Source organism: Oncorhynchus mykiss, chromosome 13, assembly GCF_057628025.1.
Source record: "Oncorhynchus mykiss isolate SJ-2025 chromosome 13, ASM5762802v1, whole genome shotgun sequence".
In the NCBI taxonomy this organism is placed as follows: Eukaryota; Metazoa; Chordata; class Actinopteri; order Salmoniformes; family Salmonidae; genus Oncorhynchus; species Oncorhynchus mykiss.
The window spans coordinates 80,671,590-80,695,125 of NC_143034.1; the positions used below are offsets into that span (position 1 = coordinate 80,671,590).

The window sequence follows — 23,536 nt, forward strand, 5'->3', positions numbered from 1 at the left end:
CCGGAGCTGCCCTTCAGTCCTGAGCTTCCCTCAGTCCGGAGCTGCCCCTCAGTCCGGAGTTGCCCCTCAGTCCGGAGTAGTTTGTTTAGTCCAGTAGGGCCCTTCAGTAGGGTTGCCAGTCCTAGGTTGGCGGCGAGGGTCGCCGTTCCTAGGAGGCCACAAAAACGGACTAAGACTATGGTGGAGTTGGGTCCACGTCCCGCGCCAGAGCCGCCACCGTGGACAGACAGACGCCCACCCAGACCCTCCCCTATGGATTTAGGTGTGCGGCCGGGAGTCCGCACCTTTGGGGGGGGGGTGGTACTGTCACGCCCTGGCCTTAGTTATCTTTGTTTTCTTTATTATTTTGGTTAGGTCAGGGTGTGACATGGGTGAAGTATGTGTTTTTCCTGGTCTAGGGGTTTTGTATGTTTATAGGGTGTTTTTCTAGTCTTGGTGTTTATGTAAGTCTATGGTTGCCTAGATTGGTTCTCAATTAGAGGCAGGTGTTTATCGTTGTCTCTGATTGGGAACCATTTTTAGGCAGCCATGTTCTTTCCTGTGTCAGTGTTTGTGCCACACGAGACTGTTTCGTTGCCAGTTCCCTTTGTTTTGTATTTGTGTTCATGTTGAAGTTTTCTTATTAAATACCATGGACACTTACCACGCCGCATATTGGTCCGATCCTTGTTTCACCTCTTCAGAGGAAGAGGAGGAAATCTGCCGTGACAAATCCATAAATAATATACCTACATGCAACAGTATGTCTTGTGCTTTTGGCAATGATTTATGACTAACAAGTGATACAATTTTGTCTTAATTTTGGCAGATTAACTCGTGCTTATTCCTGAAGATTAACTCAGGTTTTCGCCCAAAGTCTAAGGAGTTGGAGCTGTGGCAGGAATTGGACTTGTGGTTGAAAGGTGGCTGATTTGAATCCCTGGGCAGGCGCTGGAAAAATCAAGCGGAATTGATCTGACCACTGGAGGGCTGCTGGGTTCACATCCTCAAAACATTCACCTTTCGTTGATCGGAACTCGAGAGGCTCTTCTTCACTGAACCCTAAAATATATGATTTTTATTGCTTTCATATATTAAGGAAGTGATAGAAGCCTTCTAGGTTCTAGAAGGAACCTTCTTTTCTAAGAGATTATAATAAACACATTTTTCTTCTGATTATTTAATTATCTATATCATGTTATTTCAAGTTCTCCCTTTGGAGGATAACAACATCACGTTGTTAAAAACAATCCTAAACTAGGGCATAATATGTGTCTGATGAAAATGAACATTGTATGCAACTAGGCTACCCTGGGGCGGAGGGTAGCCTAGTGGTTAGAGTGTTGGGCCACTAACTGGAAGGTTGATTAACATTGTATGCAGCTAGGATACCCTGGGGTGGAGGGTAGCCTAGTGGTTAGAGTGTTGGGCCACTAACTGGAAGGTTGATTAACATTGTATGCAACTAGGCTACCCTGGGGTGGAGGGTAGCCTAGTGGTTAGAGTGTTGGGCCACTAACTGGAAGGTTGATTAACATTGTATGCAACTAGGCTACCCTGGGGTGGAGGGTAGCCTAGTGGTTAGAGTGTTGGGCCACTAACTGGAAGGTTGATTAACATTGTATGCAACTAGGATACCCTGGGGTGGAGGGTAGCCTAGTGGTTAGAGTGTTGGGTCACTAACTGGAAGGTTGATTAACATTGTATGCAACTAGGCTACCCTGGGGTGGAGGGTAGCCTAGTGGTTAGAGTGTTGGGTCACTAACTGGAAGGTTGATTAACATTGTATGCAACTAGGATACCCTGGGGTGGAGGGTAGCCTAGTGGTTAGAGTGTTGGGCCACTAACTGGAAGGTTGATTAACATTGTATGCAACTAGGATACCCTGGGGTGGAGGGTAGCCTAGTGGTTAGAGTGTTGGGCCACTAACTGGAAGGTTGATTAACATTGTATGCAACTAGGATACCCTGGGGTGGAGGGTAGCCTAGTGGTTAGAGTGTTGGGCCACTAACTGAAAGATTGCAAGTTCAAATCCCCGAGCTGACAAGGTACAAATCTGTCGTTCTGCCCCTGAACAAGGCAGATAACCCACTGTTCCTAGGCTGGTAGGCCGTCATTGAAAATAAGAATTTGTTCTTAACTGACTTGCCTCGTTAAATAAAGTTTAATAAAACATAGTTAAAAAATTATCCTAAATTGGGAAATTGAAGGCATAATATGTGTTTGATGAAAATTGGGCGTGGCTATAAATTGGGCAATTGAAGGCGTCTATGGGCGTAATATGTGTTCGATGAAAATGAACATTGTTGCAACGTTGTAGGAAACATTATTGGCAAGGGACTAGATGCCTACTAAGCCAAAGCTATTTAGAGTTGTTAAAGGGTGCAAAGAGTGTGTTGATATAACAGTAATATTGTAAAAATTCTGCTTGTAACAACGATCAGAATTGGTTAAAAAAATATGCATTCCATTATATTAGTAAATAATTAAAAGTAGGCAAAGTGGTCGCGTCGTGAAAATCCTATCAAATGTCTAACATTGCAACGAGTACAGTCAGGGTGCCGTGGAACCCCTGGAGTACCTCCACAGACCCCGGATTGAGAACCCCTGCAGTACCTCCACAGACCCCGGATTGAGAACCCCTGCAGTACCTCCACAGACCCCGGATTGAGAACCCCTGCAGTACCTCCACAGACCCCGGATTGAGAACCCCTGCAGTACCTCCACAGACCCCGGATTGAGAACCCCTGCAGTACCTCCACAGACCCCGGATTGAGAACCCCTGCAGTACCTCCACAGACCCCGGATTGAGAACCCTGATTTAGCAGATGCTCTTATCCAGTGCATTCATCTTAAGATATCAAGGTGAGACAACCACATATCACAGTCAAATATACAGGATACCAACATTCCATTTCAGCTAAACAATGGATCTATAGCGTTTTGCTAAGAAACTAATTTTCATGCACATCTAAAATATACTAATAAAATTCTGAGGACAGTAATTGAAGGTAGCCAAGAACAACAATTTCTGATTAAAAAACAAACGTGAAAAACTGTGGAAATAGCATTAAGGACATAAACACTCAATAGTTTTTAAACACAATTGTAATCTCACCTCTTAGGTTTGATGTCATGTTCCCCAGAGTGTCTCATTTTAGAGGCAGGGCCCCCCTCCTCTCTCTCCTCAGAGAGACTCATTTTTGAGGCAGGGTCCCCCTCCTCTCTCTCCCCAGAGAGACTCATTTTAGACGCAGGGCCCCCCTCCTCTCTCTCCTCATAGAGACTCATTTTAGAGAATTGTCCCCTAAACAGAAATACAAAATGTTGGTTGTTATTTAACAGTATTTATTGAATATCAATTGTTCTCATTTATTAACTATCTCTTATAAAACATTTACTAACAGACATAGAAACAGTCAGGTGATTTAATGCATCACATCAACATGTAGTTGTGACATTTCATCTCCATGGTAACTGTCAGTAATAATAACAATAAGTCATTGTTTGTTAAGGGAGTTCTAGACAATACAGCAACAATAATAACAATAATAATAATAATAAGTCACTGTTTGTTAAGGTAGTTCTAGACAGTACAGCAACAATAATAACAATAATAATAATAATAATAAGTCACTGTTTGTTAAGGTAGTTATAGACAGTATAGTTCTAGTTCAGTACAGCAACACAAGGCCATGTCTCACACTTATTTTTAATTATTTAATTAAAAGTAGGCTATTTATTGTCTTTCAATCTGTGGTTTTCTAAAAGTATGTGAGAATATAGACAGGAGGGATAAAACGGACATGATTGATCTGAGGGGGAAATCATTGATCCATTCAGAAAGTTTATTTGCAACAAGTAAGAGATTTCATATTATATATTTTATATTATGTAAAGTAGACTAGGTTATAATGTATAGTAGTGGGTTGTTAGTGATATATAGATGTTATATTATGTAAAGTAGACTAGGTTATAATGTATAGTAGTGGGTTGTTAGTGATATGTTATATTATGTAAAGTAGACTAGGTTATAATGTATAGTAGTGGGTTGTTAGTGATATGTAGATGTTATATTATGTAAAGTAGACTAGGTTATAATGTATAGTAGTGGGTTGTTAGTGATATGTAGATGTTATATTATGTAAAGTAGACTAGGTTATAATGTATAGTAGTGGGTTGTTAGTGATATGTAGATGTTATATTATGTAAAGTAGACTAGGTTATAATGTATAGTAGTGGGTTGTTAGTGATATGTAGATGTTATATTATGTAAAGTAGACTAGGTTATAATGTATAATAGTGGGTTGTTAGTGATATGTTATATTATGTAAAGTAGACTAGGTTATAATGTATAGTAGGGGGTTGTTAGTGATATGTAGATGTTATATTATGTAAAGTAGACTAGGTTATAATGTATAGTAGTGGGTTGTTAGTGATATGTTATATTATGTAAAGTAGACTAGGTTATAATGTATAGTAGGGGGTTGTTAGTGATATGTAGATGTTATATTATGTAAAGTAGACTAGGTTATAATGTATAGTAGTGGGTTGGTAGTGATATGTTATATTATGTAAAGTAGGCTAGGTTATAATGTATAATAGTGGGTTGTTAGTGATATGTAGATGTTATATTATGTAAAGTAGACTAGGTTATAATGTATAGTAGTGGGTTGTTAGTGATATGTAGATGTTATATTATGTAAAGTAGACTGGGTTATAATGTATAGTAGTGGGTTGGTAGTGATATGTAGATATTATATTATGTAAAGTAGACTAGGTTATAATGTATAGTAGTGGGTTGTTAGTGATATGTTATATTATGTAAAGTAGACTAGGTTATAATGTATAGTAGTGGGTTGTTAGTGATATGTTATATTATGTAAAGTAGACTAGGTTATAATGTATAGTAGTGGGTTGTTAGTGATATGTAGATGTTATATTATGTAAAGTAGACTAGGTTATAATGTATAGTAGTGGGTTGTTAGTGATATGTAGATGTTATATTATGTAAAGTAGGCTAGGTTATAATGTATAGTAGTGGGTTGTTAGTGATATATAGATGTTATAGTATGTAAAGTAGACTAGGTTATAATGTATAGTAGTGGGTTGTTAGTGATATGTTATATTATGTAAAGTAGACTAGGTTATAATGTATAGTAGTGGGTTGTTAGTGATATGTTATATTATGTAAAGTAGACTAGGTTATAATGTATAGTAGTGGGTTGTTAGTGATATGTTATATTATGTAAAGTAGACTAGGTTATAATGTATAATAGTGGGTTGTTAGTGATATATAGATGTTATATTATGTAAAGTAGACTAGGTTATAATGTATAGTAGTGGGTTGTTAGTGATATGTTATATTATGTAAAGTAGACTAGGTTATAATGTATAGTAGTGGGTTGTTAGTGATATGTTATATTATGTAAAGTAGACTAGGTTATAATGTATAGTAGTGGGTTGTTAGTGATATGTTATATTATGTAAAGTAGACTAGGTTATAATGTATAGTAGTGGGTTGTTAGTGATATGTAGAGGTTATATTATGTAAAGTAGACTAGGTTATAATGTATAGTATTGGGTTGTTAGTGATATGTAGATGTTATATAATGTAAAGTAGACTAGGTTATAATGTATAGTAGTGGGTTGTTAGTGATATGTAGATGTTATATTATGTAAAGTAGACTAGGTTATAATGTATAGTAGTGGGTTGTTAGTGATATGTAGATGTTATATTATGTAAAGTAGACTAGGTTATAATGTATAGTAGTGGGTTGTTAGTGATATGTAGATGTTATATTATGTAAAGTAGACTAGGTTATAATGTATAGTAGTGGGTTGTTAGTGATATGTAGATGTTATATTATGTAAAGTAGACTAGGTTATAATGTATAGTAGTGGGTTGTTAGTGATATGTAGATGTTATATTATGTAAAGTAGACTAGGTTATAATGTATAGTAGTGGGTTGTTAGTGATATGTAGAGGTTATATTATGTAAAGTAGACTAGGTTATAATGTATAGTAGTGGGTTGTTAGTGATATGTTATATTATGTAAAGTAGACTAGGTTATAATGTATAGTAGTGGGTTGTTAGTGATATGTTATATTATGTAAAGTAGACTAGGTTATAATGTATAGTAGTGGGTTGTTAGTGATATGTTATATTATGTAAAGTAGTCTAGGTTATAATGTATAGTAGTGGGTTGTTAGTGATATGTAGATGTTATATTATGTAAAGTAGACTAGGTTATAATGTATAGTAGTGGGTTGTTAGTGATATGTAGAGGTTATATTATGTAAAGTAGACTAGGTTATAATGTATAATAGTGGGTTGTTAGTGATATGTAGATGTTATATTATGTAAAGTAGACTAGGTTATAATGTATAGTAGTGGGTTGTTAGTGATATGTAGATGTTATATTATGTAAAGTAGACTAGGTTATAATGTATAGTAGTGGGTTGTTAGTGATATGTTATATTATGTAAAGTAGACTAGGTTATAATGTATAGTAGTGGGCTGTTAGTGATATATAGATGTTATATTATGTAAAGTAGACTAGATTATAATGTATAGTAGTGGGTTGTTAGTGATATGTTATATTATGTAAAGTAGACTAGGTTATAATGTATAGTAGTGGTTTGTTAGTGATATGTAGAGGTTATATTATGTAAAGTAGACTAGGTTATAATGTATAGTAGTGGGTTGTTAGTGATATGTTATATTATGTAAAGTAGACTAGGTTATAATGTATAGTAGTGGGTTGTTAGTGATATGTAGAGGTTATATTATGTAAAGTAGACTAGGTTATAATGTATAGTAGTGGGTTGTTAGTGATATGTTATATTATGTAAAGTAGACTAGGTTATAATGTATAGTAGTGGTTTGTTAGTGATATGTAGATGTTATATTGTGTAAAGTAGACTAGGTTATAATGTATAGTAGTGGTTTGTTAGTGATATGCAGATCAAGGTCTATACCTCAGCTGTAGCCTACATATCATAGATGACCAGTCTAAACCTGTTCAGGTCAGTTCACATAATGTTATAGTCCTTCCAGTAGCAGGACAGAGAATGTACTGTATATAACCTACATATCATAGATGACCAGTCTAAACCTGTTCAGATCAGTTCACATAATGTTATAGTCCTACCAGTAGCAGGACAGAGAATGTACTGTATATAACCTACATATCATAGATGACCAGTCTAAACCTGTTCAGGTCAGTTCACATAATGTTATAGTCCTACCAGTAGCAGGACAGAGAATGTACTGTATATAACTTACATATCATAGATTACCAGTCTAAACCTGTTCAGATCAGTTCACAGAGACCATCAGGTTTGTCAGCATGATAAGTGATCATAACTCAAACCTACTCTGACTATTGAATGTCTAACATCAACTAACCTTATAATAGTGTGTAGAAAGCCAAGACCAACGAGAGTTTGCCCATCTTTCCTACGTCTCAATACATTTATCTGACTTCTAATGTCCTGAGAAATATGTGTCACAGTTTCAACAGCCATTTTATAACTGCGTAGGCTACAAACACATTTTTAATTTCACATGAGGAAATCACATAACTTACAGTCACTGGTGCAGACGCCTGTTTTCTCACAGATGAAGTAGCTTTCATAGACAACTCATTCAACCAGCCTAAACAACAGTAAATACAAGATGTCAAATGGTCAAAGGAGAATACATGGAAGAGAGGTGTTTTAGACATATACATTAGATCTACAGATGTAGGATCTTAATTTGAGACAGTTTACTGAAGCAGAAAATTATGTGGATTATAATTAACATTTTAAAGTGGAAAGTGGAAATGACAAACTTCAGAAGCTTTTTAAAACATCAAATACACTGCAAGTTTTAGTTTTCCTGCAACAGGGTGATCAAATTCAGATCCTACATCTGTACAGAGATTATGTCTTTATCTGAAAAAGGAAGTTTGAGTTATTAGCAATGAAGTTGCAACTGTCAGCTGCTGTAAACCTAAGTGATTGGATGTTATAGACCCCAATCTGAACAGTTTCTTCCCCGTGGTTATAGCCTTTAGCTCTATGCTCAGTCTACCTAGTTCAATATATTGTTGTACGTAAACTTTGTGCAAACTCCACCGCCTGTATTCTGTCTCTTAATGTTTTCTTTCACTAGCAGCACCATGTCACCATGTTAAATAATGTGTACAGATGTAGGATCTTTCCAACTCTGAGGACATGTCATTGTGATGTCATTTATTACATTTCAACCTGTTGATAAAGGCAACTAGAAGGCTGAACCCAGAAGACAACTCTAAATCAACACTTACTGACATTATCCTAAAATCCTTTCTCTCGTATTATTGTGTCTCTTTGTTCAACGAATGTCAGGCAGCCTGTTCTGTTAATATAGTTGAAAACAGCAGGCAGGGAGGTCAACACCCTACAGGCAGCCTGTGCTGTTAATATAGTTGAAAACAGCAGGCAGGGAGGTCAACACCCTACAGGCAGCCTGTGCTGTTAATATAGTTGAAAACAGCAGGCAGGGAGGTCAACACCCTACGGGCAGCCTGTGCTGTTAATATAGTTGAAAACAGCAGGCAGGGAGGTCAACACCCTACGGGCAGCCTGTGCTGTTAATATAGTTGAAAACAGCAGGCAGGGAGGTCAACACCCTACAGGCAGCCTGAGCTGTTAATATAGTTGAAAACAGCTGGCAGGGAGGTCAACACCCTACGTATTGCACCAATAGGGTTAACCCACATGGTGGGAATTGTTACCTGGCTCACACAAAAGCATGTCTCAGACACCAATGTAGCAAACAGCAGGGCAGGGAAGTGAACCCAGGTTGCATGTGTTAAAGGTGAACAACCTACGCATCGCGCCATTGGCATCAATTAGGTAACTTGGTTAGAATTGTGACGTGGCTCATATAGTGAGTATCACTACACTATAGAGGAACTATGATACAATTACATTATCATATGAATTGTAGAGGATCACTACACTATAGAGGAACTATGGTACAATTACATTATCATATGAAATGTAGAGGATCACTACACTATAGAGGAAATATGATACAATTACATTATCATATGAAATGTAGAGGATCACTACACTATAGAGGAACTATAGAGGAACTATGACACAATACATTATCATCTGAAATGTTAAATGTAGAACTATAATATATGAATGTTGATATATTGAATTTGACTTGACCACGTCCAGTCAGCTCCATGTTGTCATTCACTATACTAACATTACACTATACATTTAATGTATCTACTGTTAGGAGTGTTTTACTGTCATTCACTATACTAACATTACACCAGACATTTAATGTATCTACTGTTAGGAGTGTTTTACTGTCATTCACTATACTAACATTACACCAGACATTTAATGTCTCTACTGTTAGGAGTGTTATACTGTCATTCACTATACTAACATTACACCAGACATTTAATGTCTCTACTGTTAGGAGTGTTTTACTGTCATTCACTATACTAACATTACACCAGACATTTAATGTCTCTACTGTTAGGAGTGTTATACTTCACTATACTAACATTACACCAGACATTTAATGTATCTACTGTTAGGAGTGTTATACTGCCATTCACTATACTAACATTACACCAGACATTTAATGTATCTACTGTTAGGAGTGTTATACTGTCATTCACTATACTAACATTACACCATACATTTAATGTATCTACTGTTAGGAGTGTTATACTGTCATTCACTATACTAACATTACACCAGACATTTAATGTATCTACTGTTAGGAGTGTTATACTGTCATTCACTATACTAACATTACACCAGACATTTAATGTATCTACTGTTAGGAGTGTTATACTGTCATTCACTATACTAACATTACACCAGACATTTAATGTATCTACTGTTAGGAGTGTTATACTGTCATTCACTATACTAACATTACACCAGACATTTAATGTCTCTACTGTTAGGAGTGTTTTACTGTCATTCACTATACTAACATTACACCAGACATTTAATGTATCTACTGTTAGGAGTGTTATACTGTCATTCACTATACTAACATTACACCATACATTTAATGTATCTACTGTTAGGAGTGTTATACTGTCATTCACTATACTAACATTACACCAGACATTTAATGTCTCTACTGTTAGGAGTGTTTTACTGTCATTCACTATACTAACATTACACCAGACATTTAATGTATCTACTGTTAGGAGTGTTATACTGTCATTCACTATACTAACATTACACCATACATTTAATGTCTCTACTGTTAGGAGTGTTTTACTGTCATTCACTATACTAACATTACACCAGACATTTAATGTATCTACTGTTAGGAGTGTTATACTGTCATTCACTATACTAACATTACACCAGACATTTAATGTATCTACTGTTAGGAGTGTTATACTGTCATTCACTATACTAACATTACACCAGACATTTAATGTATCTACTGTTAGGAGTGTTATACTGTCATTCACTATACTAACATTACACCATACATTTAATGTCTCTACTGTTAGGAGTGTTTTACTGTCATTCACTATACTAACATTACACCAGACATTTAATGTATCTACTGTTAGGAGTGTTATACTTCACTATACTAACATTACACCAGACATTTAATGTATCTACTGTTAGGAGTGTTATACTTCCATTCACTATACTAACATTACACCATACATTTAATGTCTCTACACACGTTATAATAATCCCTGGCAGGATTCTCACCTTGTAGCCTGAATTCACAACCAGAACAGGCCTAAACTGGAATGTGAAGCTAACTGAATCTGGCTAACTTTAGAAAACCAGTATATCTAGCTAGTATCATAGTTTACCCCTCAGGCTACGTTCAGGTTTCAGCATCAGGCAGGTATCAACATGTCGAGTCGTAGGCAACAACCTGCGATGTATTCATTAGTTTACTCCATAGCCAACAGTTTTAAATGGCACTAATGGATACACACAACCTGTTTTGAGGAAGTGTAAGTTGTCTTTCCACAATATTTATTTGTCTCTTTCACACAAAATACCTCCCTGAGTGAAAAGCATTAACAGCAGATTAGAAAGAGAAAATGTTTGTTTGTTGCTTGTTGTGTTTTAAGCCTGTTTTGAGAAGACAAGTCTATAGACCTATGATACAGTAGGAGATCACCCTGGTCTATAGACCTATGATACAGTAGGAGATCACCCTGGTCTATAGACCTATGATACAGTAGGAGATCACCCTGGTCTATAGACCTATGATACAGTAGGATATCACCCTGGTCTATAGACCTATGATACAGTACACTCTTAGAATAAAGAGTTCCAAACAGGTCCTCTGGCTGTCCCCACAGTAGAACGCTTTTGGGTTCCAGGTAGAATTCTCTGTGGAAAGGGTTCTTCATGGAACCCAAAAGGGTTCTACAAAGGGTTCTCCTATGGGGACAGCCAGAGAACCCTTTTAGATTCTAGATAGTGTAGGAGTGATCACCCTGGGGCACACAGATGGGCACAGAACCAATTCACCCCACGCATCTAATTAATATCAAAAACATTTTAAGGAGAGTAGGACTATTATAACACTGTCCACCAGAAATATAATCAACTATATGAATACACATTACAATATCATCAACTATATGAATACACACAACAATATCATCAACTATATGACACATAACATTATCATCAACTATATGAATACACACAACAATATCATCAACTATATGAATACACATTACAATATCATCAACTATATGAATACACACAACAATATCATCAACTATATGAATACACACAACAATATCATCAACTATATTAATACACATAACAATCGTCGTCTTACCTTTTATCTCTCAATAGAAACACAGTCTGGATGATCATCAGGTCGTCTAAAGTTACTTTCATTTGCTCTGCTCATTTACATATCAGGTTCTGCCTGTTCTCTCCCTCTCTCTTTATAGCTCTTACAATGTGCCTTGGCATACATTCTACAACTGTCTGGAACTCTATTCTTCTGTCTCTCTCCATCACTTTCTCTGAGTCGTCTGTTGCTGTCTCTGTGTCTTGTCTGGTGTCTCTCTCCATCACATCCTATTCTGTTGCTGTGTCTGTGTCTTGTCTGGTGTCTCTCTCCATCATATCCTATTCTGTTGGTGTCTCTGTGTCTTGTCTGGTGTCTCTCTCCATCATATCCTATTCTGTTGGTGTCTCTGTGTCTTGTCTGGTGTCTCTCTCCGTCATATCCTATTCTTCTGTTGCTGTCTCTGTGTCTTGTTTGGTGTCTCTCTCCATCACCAGAAAATGTTGAGGGTTAGGCATACTATAATACAACATTCACAACATGACAACACAACTACATAACACTATTAAATACAGTTGAGGGTTACTACAATACAACATGACAACACAACTACATAACACCATTAACTACAGTTGAGGGTTACTACAATACAACATGACAACACAACTACATAACACCATTAAATACAGTTGAGGGTTACTACAATACAACATGACAACACAACTACATAACACCATTAAATACAGTTGAGGGTTACTAGAATACAACATGACAACACAACTACATAACACCATTAAATACAGTTGAGGGTTACTACAATACAACATGACAACACAACTACATAACACTATTAAATACAGTTGAGGGTTCCTACAATACAACATGACAACACAACTACATAACACCATTAAATACAGTTGAGGGTTACTACAATACAACATGACAACACAACTACACAACACCATTAAATACAGTTGAGGGTTACTACAATACAACATGACAACACAGCTACATAACACCATTAAATACAGTTGAGGGTTACTACAATACAACATGACAACACAACTACATAACACCATTAAATACAGTTGAGGGTTACTACAATACAACATGACAACACAACTACATAACACCATTAAATACAGTTGAGGGTTACTACAATACAACATGACAACACAGCTACATAACACCATTAAATACAGTTGAGGGTTACTAGAATACAACATGACAACACAGCTACATAACACCATTAAATACAGTTGGAATGTAGTTAGAACTCAAAGTGTTTCCGTCCAACAGAAAAACAACAATAAATCTGGATCAACACATTTAGATTTCTAGATGCTGCTCTTTGCTGTTTCATTACCCAGACAGCTGTTTAAGGTCAGACCAAGGCAGAGTGTAGTATCAGTACTTAGGGGTCATAGGTCAGATCAGTGGTCATGGCTGATATGCATGGACTAGGAAACAAACTTTAAAGCCATTTTTCTCAGATTCACTGTTTGTATAGATGCTGTTTGTCTTTGTAGGACAGTAGTTGTGGTGGCTGTTTGTGTAGATGCTGTTTGTCTTTGTAGGACAGTAGTTCAGGTGGCTGTTTGTGTAGATGCTGTTTGTCTTTGTAGGACAGTAGTTCAGGTGGCTGTTTGTGTAGATGCTGTTTGTCTCTGTAGGACAGTAGTTCAGGTGGCTGTTTGTCTTTGTAGGACAGTAGTTCAGGTGGCTGTTTGTGTAGATGCTGTTTGTCTTTGTAGGACAGTAGTTCAGGTGGCTGTTTGTGTAGATGCTGTTTGTCTCTGTAGGACAGTAGTTCAGGTGGCTGTTTGTCTTTGTAGGACAGTAGTTCAGGTGGCTGTTTGTGTAGATGCTGTTTGTCTTTGTAGGACAGTAGTTCAGGTGGCTGTTTGTCTCTGTAGGACAGTAGTTCAGGTGGCTGTTTGTCTCTGTAGGACAGTAGTTCAGGTGGCTGTTTTTTCTCTGTAGGACAGTAGTTCAGGTGGCTGTTTGTGTAGATGCTGTTTGTCTTTGTAGGACAGTAGTTCAGGTGGCTGTTTGTCTTTGTAGGACAGTAGTTCAGGTGGCTGTTTGTCTAGATGCTGTTTGTCTTTGTAGGACAGTAGTTCAGGTGGCTGTTTGTCTCTGTAGGACAGTAGTTCAGGTGGCTGTTTGTGTAGATGCTGTTTGTCTTTGTAGGACAGTAGATCAGGTGGCTGTTTGTGTAGATGCTGTTTGTCTTTGTAGGACAGTAGTTCAGGTGGCTGTTTGTGTAGATGCTGTTTGTCTTTGTAGGACAGTAGTTCAGGTGGCTGTTTGTCTTTGTAGGACAGTAGTTCAGGTGGCTGTTTGTGTAGATGCTGTTTGTCTTTGTAGGACAGTAGTTCAGGTGTCTGTTTGTCTTTGTAGGACAGTAGTTCAGGTGGCTGTTTGTGTAGATGCTGTTTGTCTTTGTAGGACAGTAGTTCAGGTGGCTGTTTGTGTAGATGCTGTTTGTCTTTGTAGGACAGTAGTTCAGGTGGCTGTTTGTGTAGATGCTGTTTGTCTTTGTATGACAGTAGTTCAGGTGTCTGTTTGTCTTTGTAGGACAGTAGTTCAGGTGGCTGTTTGTCTTTGTAGGACAGTAGTTCAGGTAGCTGTTTGTTTTTGTAGGACAGTAGTTCAGGTGGCTGTTTGTCTTTGTAGGACAGTAGTTCAGGTGGCTGTTTGTCTTTGTAGGACAGTAGTTCAGGTGGCTGTTTGTGTAGATGCTGTTTGTCTTTGTAGGACAGTAGTTCAGGTGGCTGTTTGTCTTTGTAGGACAGTAGTTCAGGTGGCTGTTTGTGTAGATGCTGTTTGTCTTTGTAGGACAGTAGTTCAGGTGGCTGTTTGTCTTTGTAGGACAGTAGTTCAGGTGGCTGTTTGTCTCTGTAGGACAGTAGTTCAGGTGGCTGTTTGTGTAGATGCTGTTTGTCTCTGTAGGACAGTAGTTCAGGTGGCTGTTTGTGTAGATGCTGTTTGTCTTTGTAGGATAGTAGTTCAGGTGGCTGTTTGTGTAGATTCTGTTTGTCTTTGTAGGACAGTAGTTCAGGTGGCTGTTTGTCTTTGTAGGACAGTAGTTCAGGTGGCTGTTTGTGTAGATGCTGTTTGTCTTTGTAGGACAGTAGTTCAGGTGGCTGTTTGTCTTTGTAGGACAGTAGTTCAGGTGGCTGTTTGTGTAGATGCTGTTTGTCTTTGTAGGACAGTAGTTCATGTGGCTGTTTGTCTTTGTAGGACAGTAGTTCAGGTGGCTGTTTGTGTAGATGCTGTTTGTCTTTGTAGGACAGTAGTTCAGGTGGCTGTTTGTCTCTGTAGGACAGTAGTTCAGGTGGCTGTTTGTCTTTGTAGGACAGTAGTTCAGGTGGCTATTTGTGTAGATGCTGTTTGTCTTTGTAGGACAGTAGTTCAGGTGGCTGTTTGTCTCTGTAGGACAGTAGTTCAGGTGGCTGTTTGTCTTTGTAGGACAGTAGTTCAGGTGGCTGTTTGTGTAGATGCTGTTTGTCTTTGTAGGGCAGTAGTTCAGGTGGCTGTTTGTGTAGATGCTGTTTGTCTTTGTAGGGCAGTAGTTCAGGTGGCTGTTTGTCTTTGTAGGACAGTAGTTCAGGTGGCTGTTTGTCTCTGTAGGACAGTAGTTCAGGTGGCTGTTTGTCTCTGTAGGACAGTAGTTCAGGTGGCTGTTTGTCTTTGTAGGACAGTAGTTCAGGTGGCTGTTTGTGTAGATGCTGTTTGTCTTTGTAGGGCAGTAGTTCAGGTGGCTGTTTGTGTAGATGCTGTTTGTCTTTGTAGGGCAGTAGTTCAGGTGGCTGTTTGTCTTTGTAGGACAGTAGTTCAGGTGGCTGTTTGTCTTTGTAGGACAGTAGTTCAGGTGGCTGTTTGTCTCTGTAGGACAGTAGTTCAGGTGGCTGTTTGTCTTTGTAGGACAGTAGTTCAGGTGGCTGTTTGTGTAGATGCTGTTTGTCTTTGTAGGACAGTAGTTCAGGTGGCTGTTTGTGTAGATGCTGTTTGTCTTTGTAGAACAGTAGTTCAGGTGGCTGCCCTTGCACTTAGTCTGCCTCCTGTCCCTCCCATCGGCATGGTTACACCTTCCTGAAAACAATGACTCCATACTTTGCTGAAACCTGTTCTGCCAGTTCATGTCCTTAAAGACTAGAATGTTCCAATGTGGTTAGCCAAAGAGATGACAAGATAGTTCACACATGCATATTTCAGGGTAACTGTCAAACAGACATGTCACATTACTGGTTCGTCCATAACTTGTTTCCTGCTTGTAGCAGGCCGTGTTAACAGGAATCCTCTTCTCTAACTAGAAGTCATGTGATTTCATGAGGATGTTGTTCTGCAGTGAGAGTGTAATGCAAGTTGTAATAAAAACACATCAATGCTGTCATTTTCTTTATGTTGGTTCGCTTTTAAAATGTTTGATTGTCACAGACATCAGATTGGTTCAGTGAATTGTGTTGTTTTACAGGGTCAGTCATAGTAGTATGATATGTGTTGTTTTACAGGGTCAGTCATAGTAGTATGATAGGTGTTGTTGTACAGGGTCCTAGTAGTGTGATAGGTGTTGTTTTACAGTGTCAGTCATAGTAGTATTATAGGTGTTGTTTTACAGGGTCATAGTAGTATGATAGGTGTTGTTGTACAGGGTCGTAGTAGTATGATAGGTGTTGTTGTACAGGGTCGTAGTAGTATGATAGGTGTTGTTGTACAGGGTCAGTCATAGTAGTATGATAGGTGTTGTTTTACAGGGTCAGTCATAGTAGTATGATAGGTGTTGTTTTACAGGGTCAGTCATAGTAGTATGATAGGTGTTGTTGTACAGGGTCAGCGATAGTAGTATGATAGGTGTTGTTGTACAGGGTTCGTAGGAGTATGGTGACCATTGAGCATATTAGATGTAAGTGTCTTGCTTAAGGGCACATCGACAGATTTTCAATTTGACAGGTCAGGTTTTAAAACCAGCGATAACCGTTACTGACCACCACTCTAACCACTAGTCTATCTGACCAGACCAGTTACTGACCCACCACTCTAACCACTAGTCTATCTGACCATACCAGTTACTGACCCACCACTCTAACCACTAGGTTACCTGACCATACCATACCAGTTACTGACCCACCACTCTAACCACTAGTCTATCTGACCATACCAGTTACTGACCCACCACTCTAACCACTAGTCTATCTGACCATAACATACCAGTTACTGACCCACCACTCTAACCACTAGTCTATCTGACCATACCAGTTACTGACCCACCACTCTAACCACTAGTCTATCTGAAATACCAGTTACTGACCCACCACTCTAACCACTAGTCTATCTGACCATACCAGTTACTGACCCACCACTCTAACCACTAGTCTATCTGACCATACCAGTTACTGACCCACCACTCTAACCACTAGTCTATCTGACCATACCAGTTACTGACCCACCACTCTAACCACTAGTCTAACTGACCACCACAACTCTAACCACTAGTCTATCTGACCATACCAGTTACTGACCCACCACTCTAACCACTAGTCTATCTGACTATACCAGTTACTGACCCACCACTCTAACCACTAGGTTACCTGACCATACCAGTTACTGACCCACCACTCTAACCACTAGTCTATCTGACCATACCAGTTACTGACCCACCACTCTGACCACTAGTCTATCTGACCATACCAGTTACTGACCCACCACTCTAACCACTAGTCTATCTGACCATACCAGTTACTGACCCACCACTCTAACCACTAGTCTATCTGACCATACCAGTTACTGACCCACCACTCTAACCACTAGTATATCTGACCATACCAGTTACTGACCCACCACTCTAACCACTAGGTTACCTGACCATACCAGTTACTGACCCACCACTCTAACCACTAGTCTATCTGACCATACCAGTTACTGACCCACCACTCTAACCACTAGTCTATCTGACCATACCAGTTACTGACCCACCACTCTAACCACTAGTATATCTGACCAGACCAGTTACTGACCCAACACTCTAACCACTAGTCTGTCTGACAATACCAGTTACTGACCCACCACTCTAACCACTAGTCTACCTGACCATACCAGTTACTGACCCACCACTCTAACCACTAGTCTATCTGACCATAACATACCAGTTACTGACCCACCACTCTAACCACTAGTCTATCTGACCATACCAGTTACTGACCCACCACTCTAACCACTAGTCTATCTGACCATACCAGTTACTGACCCAACACTCTAACCACTAGTCTATCTGACCATACCAGTTACTGACCCACCACTCTAACCACTAGTCTATCTGACCATACCAGTTACTGACCCACCACTCTAACCACTAGTCTATCTGACCATACCAGTTACTGACCCACCACTCTAACCACTAGTCTATCTGACCATACCAGTTACTGACCCAACACTCTGACCACTAGTCTATCTGACCATACCAGTTACTGACCCACCACTCTAACCACTAGTCTATCTGACCATACCAGTTACTGACCCACCACTCTGACCACTAGTCTATCTGACCATACCAGTTACTGACCCACCACTCTAACCACTAGTCTATCTGACCATACCAGTTACTGACCCACCACTCTAACCACTAGTCAATCTGACCATACCAGTTACTGACCCACCACTCTAACCACTAGTCTATCTGACCATACCAGTTACTGACCCACCACTCTAACCACTAGTCTATCTGACCACCACCACTCTAACCACTAGTCTATCTGACCATACCAGTTACTGACCCACCACTCTAACCACTAGTCTATCTGACCATACCAGTTACTGACCCACCACTCTAACCACTAGTCTACCTGACCATACCAGTTACTGACCCACCACTCTAACCACTAGTCTATCTGACCATACCAGTTACTGACCCACCACTCTAACCACTAGTCTATCTGACCATACCAGTTATTGACCCACCACTCTAACCACTAGTCTATCTGACCATACCAGTTACTGACCTACCACTCTAACCACTAGTCTATCTGACCATACCATACCAGTTACTGACCCACCACTCTAACCACTAGTCTACCTGACCATACCAGTTACTGACCTACCACTCTAACCACTAGTCTATCTGACCATACCAGTTACTGACCCACCACTCTAACCACTAGTCTATCTGACCATACCAGTTACTGACCCACCACTCTAACCACTAGTCTATCTGACTATACCAGTTACTGACCCACCACTCTAACCACTAGGTTACCTGACCATACCAGTTACTGACCCACCACTCTAACCACTAGTCTATCTGACCATACCAGTTACTGACCCACCACTCTGACCACTAGTCTATCTGACCATACCAGTTACTGACCCACCACTCTAACCACTAGTCTATCTGACCATACCAGTTACTGACCCACCACTCTAACCACTAGTCAATCTGACCATACCAGTTACTGACCCACCACTCTAACCACTAGTCTATCTGACCATACCAGTTACTGACCCACCACTCTAACCACTAGTCTATCTGACCACCACCACTCTAACCACTAGTCTATCTGACCATACCAGTTACTGACCCACCACTCTAACCACTAGTCTATCTGACCATACCAGTTACTGACCCACCACTCTAACCACTAGTCTACCTGACCATACCAGTTACTGACCCACCACTCTAACCACTAGTCTATCTGACCATACCAGTTACTGACCCACCACTCTAACCACTAGTCTATCTGACCATACCAGTTATTGACCCACCACTCTAACCACTAGTCTATCTGACCATACCAGTTACTGACCTACCACTCTAACCACTAGTCTATCTGACCATACCATACCAGTTACTGACCCACCACTCTAACCACTAGTCTACCTGACCATACCAGTTACTGACCTACCACTCTAACCACTAGTCTATCTGACCATACCAGTTACTGACCTACCACTCTAACCACTAGTCTATCTGACCATACCAGTTACTGACCCACCACTCTAACCACTAGTCTATCTGACCATACCAGTTACTGACCCACCACTCTAACCACTAGTCTACCTGACCATACCAGTTACTGACCCACCACTCTAACCACTAGTCTACCTGACCATACCAGTTACTGACTTACCACTCTAACCACTAGTCTATCTGACCATACCAGTTACTGACCCACCACTCTAACCACTAGTCTATCTGACCATACCAGTTACTGACCCAACACTCTAACCACTAGTCTGTCTGACCATACTACTGACCATGTGGACACCTCCTAGTGGTCTGGTTGTTAGGAGTGTTTATCAGACCATGTGGACACCTCCTAGTGGTGGGGTTGTTAGGAGTGTTTATCAGACCATGTGGACACCTCCTAGTGGTGGGGTTATTAGGAGTGTTTATCAGACCATGTGGACACCTCCTAGTGGTGGGGATGTTAGGAGTGTTTATCAGACCATGTGGACACCTCCTAGTGGTGGGGTAGTTAGGAGTGTTTATCAGACCATGTGGACACCTCCTAGTGGTGGGGCAGTTAGGAGTGTTTATCAGACCATGTGGACACCTCCTAGTGGTCTGGTTGTTAGGAGTGTTTATCAGACCATGTGGACACCTCCTAGTGGTGGGGTTGTTAGGAGTGTTTATCAGACCATGTTGACACCTCCTAGTGATCTGGTAGTTAGGAGTGTTTATCAGACCATGTCGACACCTCCTAGTGGTCTGGTTGTTAGGAGTGTTAATCAGACCATGTGGTCATCTCCTAGTGGTGGGGTTGTTAGGAGTGTTTATCAGACCATGTGGACACCTCCTAGTTGTCTGGTTGTTAGGAGTGTTTATCAGACCATGTGGACACCTCCTAGTGGTCTGGTTGTTATTAGTTTTTATCAGACCATGTGGACACCTCCTAGTGGTGGGGTTGTTAGGAGTGTTTATCAGACCATGTGGACACCTCGGGGTGGTGGGGTTGTGAGGAGTGTTAATCAGACCATGTGGACACCTCCTAGTCGGGGGTTGTTAGGAGTGTTCATCAGACCATGTGGACACCTCCTAGTGGTCTGGTTGTTAGGAGTGTTTATCAGACCATGTGGACACCTCCTAGTGGTGGGGTTGTTAGGAGTGTTTATCAGACCATGTGGACACCTCCTAGTGGTGGGCAGTTAGGGGTATTTATCAGACCATGTGGACACCTCCTAGTGGTGGGGTTGTTAGGAGTGTTTATCAGACCATGTGGACACCTCCTAGTGGAGGGCAGTTAGGGGTGTTTATCAGACCATGTGGACACCTCCTAGTGGTCTGGTTGTTAGGAGTGTTTATCAGACCATGTGGACACCTCCTAGTGGTCTGGTTGTTAATAGAACTACCCCTCCAGGATCCGGGAGAATTTACACTAATTAGCATAACGCAACGAACAAAATATCTTACTAGAAAATATTCATATTCATGAAATCACAAGTGAAATATATTGAAACACAGCTTAGCCTTTTGTTAATCACCCTGTCATGCCAGATTTTGAAATTATGCTTTACAGCCAAAGCAAGACAAGCATTTGTGTAAGTTTATCGATAGCCTAGCATAGCATTATGCAAAGCTCATGTTGGTCACAAAAATCAGAAAAGCAACCAAATTAACAAGAAGGTATTTAAATGGTATTAACCAGACTTTTTTCCTACAGATATTATTGGCAAATGTATTCCAGTAAGTTGTGACATAAGGAATCGATACAATCTCCCTTTGAAATAAAGCAGGTCTGTTGTTCTGAGGGAGCAGGGAGAGAAACAGTTTCCCTATTGGAGAGTCAACTGGATTAATCGAAGGTAGGTCAAGAAGGTGAGGTCTGGTTACACCTCTAAATAACATGAGAGTTCCAGATGGAATAGCATCAGAGACTATGGAGAACTCTCTAGGAGGGCAGGTCAACAAGGTGAGGTCTGGTTACACATCTAAATAACATGAGTTCAAGATGGAACAGCATCAGAGACTATGGAGAACTCTCTAGGAGGGCAGGTCAACAAGGTGAGGTCTGGCTGCACCTCTAAATAACATGAGAGTTCCAGATGGAACAGCATCAAAGACTATGGAGAACTCTCTAGGAGGGCAGGTCAACAAGGTGAGGTCTGGTTACACCTCTAAATAACATGAGTTCCAGATGGAACAGCATCAGAGACTATGGAGAACTCTCTAGGAGGGCAGGTCAACAAGGTGAGGTCTGGTTACACCTCTAAACAACATGAGATTTCCAGATGGAATAGCATCAGAGACTATGGAGAACTCTCTAGGAGGGTAGGTCAACAAGGCGAGGTCTGGCTGCACCTCTAAATAACATGAGTTCCAGATGGAACAGCATCAAAGACTATGGCAAACTCTCTAGGTGTTACAGGGATATTGTAACAAGATAAAAATGTCCTCATAATTGAGTAACAATCCTTCTGCGTTAAAAAGTTGACTTACCAGCAGGATATGATTATTAAACCAGTTCTTCAAAAATGAAGACTTGTTTCTATACAAAATGTCCTTATTGTTCCAAATGAAATACCTTTTTTAATATATTAACGAGCACGCTAAGAATACTGTTGTAGGAATCTTATCGGTGTTATAGTTACAAAGTAACACAAAATTGAAGTCACCAAAACGGGAGAAGATATAATGAGGGATGAAATTCCAAATTGAAGTTGGATTCTTTAAGAAATGTTTTTCCCAATTTATCTTTAAAGTATTATTAGTGTTATTTATAGTAAAATCAACAAAATGTTCATAACGACAGATGTCCTTATATAATGTGTACGATTTTTCCAGATGTAGTTGAAAAGCATCTGGTCAACCTCTTTCCCTATTTTGTGGTCAAGATGTAGGGACTGGGCTGCAGACAACTTTTGTATGACTGACGCCTTTAGGGATTTAGTCTAATGCTTTAATATTTAACATTCTGCCCTCCGAATTCATATCTAAGGGGCGTTTTTCATTAGTGCAAATCTGTTCTGTGAGAATATCTAATAATAATAATAACTTTGTAAATCAGGATGCATTATGAAAGGACAATAAGAGACGGTGGTAATATGTTTCCTTTTAGAGACTATAATACATGACAACCAGGTCATTTTAGTTTCTCTTAGAATCACAACCTCAGTGGAACAACAGTTTGTCATTTCCCACAGGTACAGTTCTCCTGAACAAACAAGTGCAGGACAGAGGAATAGCAATCCTTACCTTGTTCTAAATTCAATCACCTTCTTCATCCTCATCATTCAGTTCATTGAAATACAGTTTTGAAGTTGTGCACAATTATCAGTTACTGTTTGGTTTATGCAGCCCATTCATTCACTGTCAGCTACATCAGCCCATTCATTCACTGTCAGCTACATCAGCCCATTCATACACTGTCAGCTACATCAGCCCATTCATTCACTGTCAGCTACATCAGCCCATTCATTCACTGTCAGCTACATCAGCCCATTCATTCACTGTCAGCTACATCAGCACATTCATTCACTGTCAGCTACATCAGCCCATTCATTCACTGTCAGCTACATCAGCCCATTCATTCACTGTCAGCTACATCAGCCCATTCATTCACTGTCAGCTACATCAGCCCATTCATTCACTGTCAGCTACATCAGCCCATTCATTCACTGAGCTACATCAGCCCTTTCATTCCCTGTCAGCTACATCAGCCCATTCATTCACTGTCAGCTACATCAGCCCATTCATTCACTGTCAGCTACATCAGCCCATTCATTCACTGTCAGCTACATCAGCCCATTCATTC

General features: G+C 39.8%; 3 protein-coding genes across 3 annotated transcripts in view; all 3 read right to left on the minus strand.

Moving 5' to 3' along the window:
• LOC110512533 (NLR family CARD domain-containing protein 3-like) overlaps positions 1-11,869 on the minus strand; it is a 223,892-nt gene extending 212,023 nt beyond the window's left edge. Inside the window, exons 1-2 of the mRNA XM_090197869.1 lie at positions 11,829-11,869; positions 7,573-7,640 (exon numbers count right to left, since the gene is read on the minus strand). The gene's annotated coding sequence lies outside the window, so the exon portion shown is untranslated. The remainder of the gene's footprint in view (positions 1-7,572; positions 7,641-11,828) is intronic.
• Positions 1-23,536, minus strand: part of LOC110516333 (NLR family CARD domain-containing protein 3-like) — a 369,172-nt gene that overhangs the window by 129,664 nt on the left and 215,972 nt on the right. The gene's annotated exons all lie outside the window — the stretch shown is intronic.
• LOC149979039 (NLR family CARD domain-containing protein 3-like) overlaps positions 1-23,536 on the minus strand; it is a 316,914-nt gene that overhangs the window by 77,419 nt on the left and 215,959 nt on the right. Inside the window, exon 2 of the mRNA XM_090197865.1 lies at positions 3,098-3,286. Within this exon, the coding sequence (XP_090053991.1) occupies positions 3,098-3,270 (173 nt within the window). The 5' untranslated portion in view covers positions 3,271-3,286. The remainder of the gene's footprint in view (positions 1-3,097; positions 3,287-23,536) is intronic.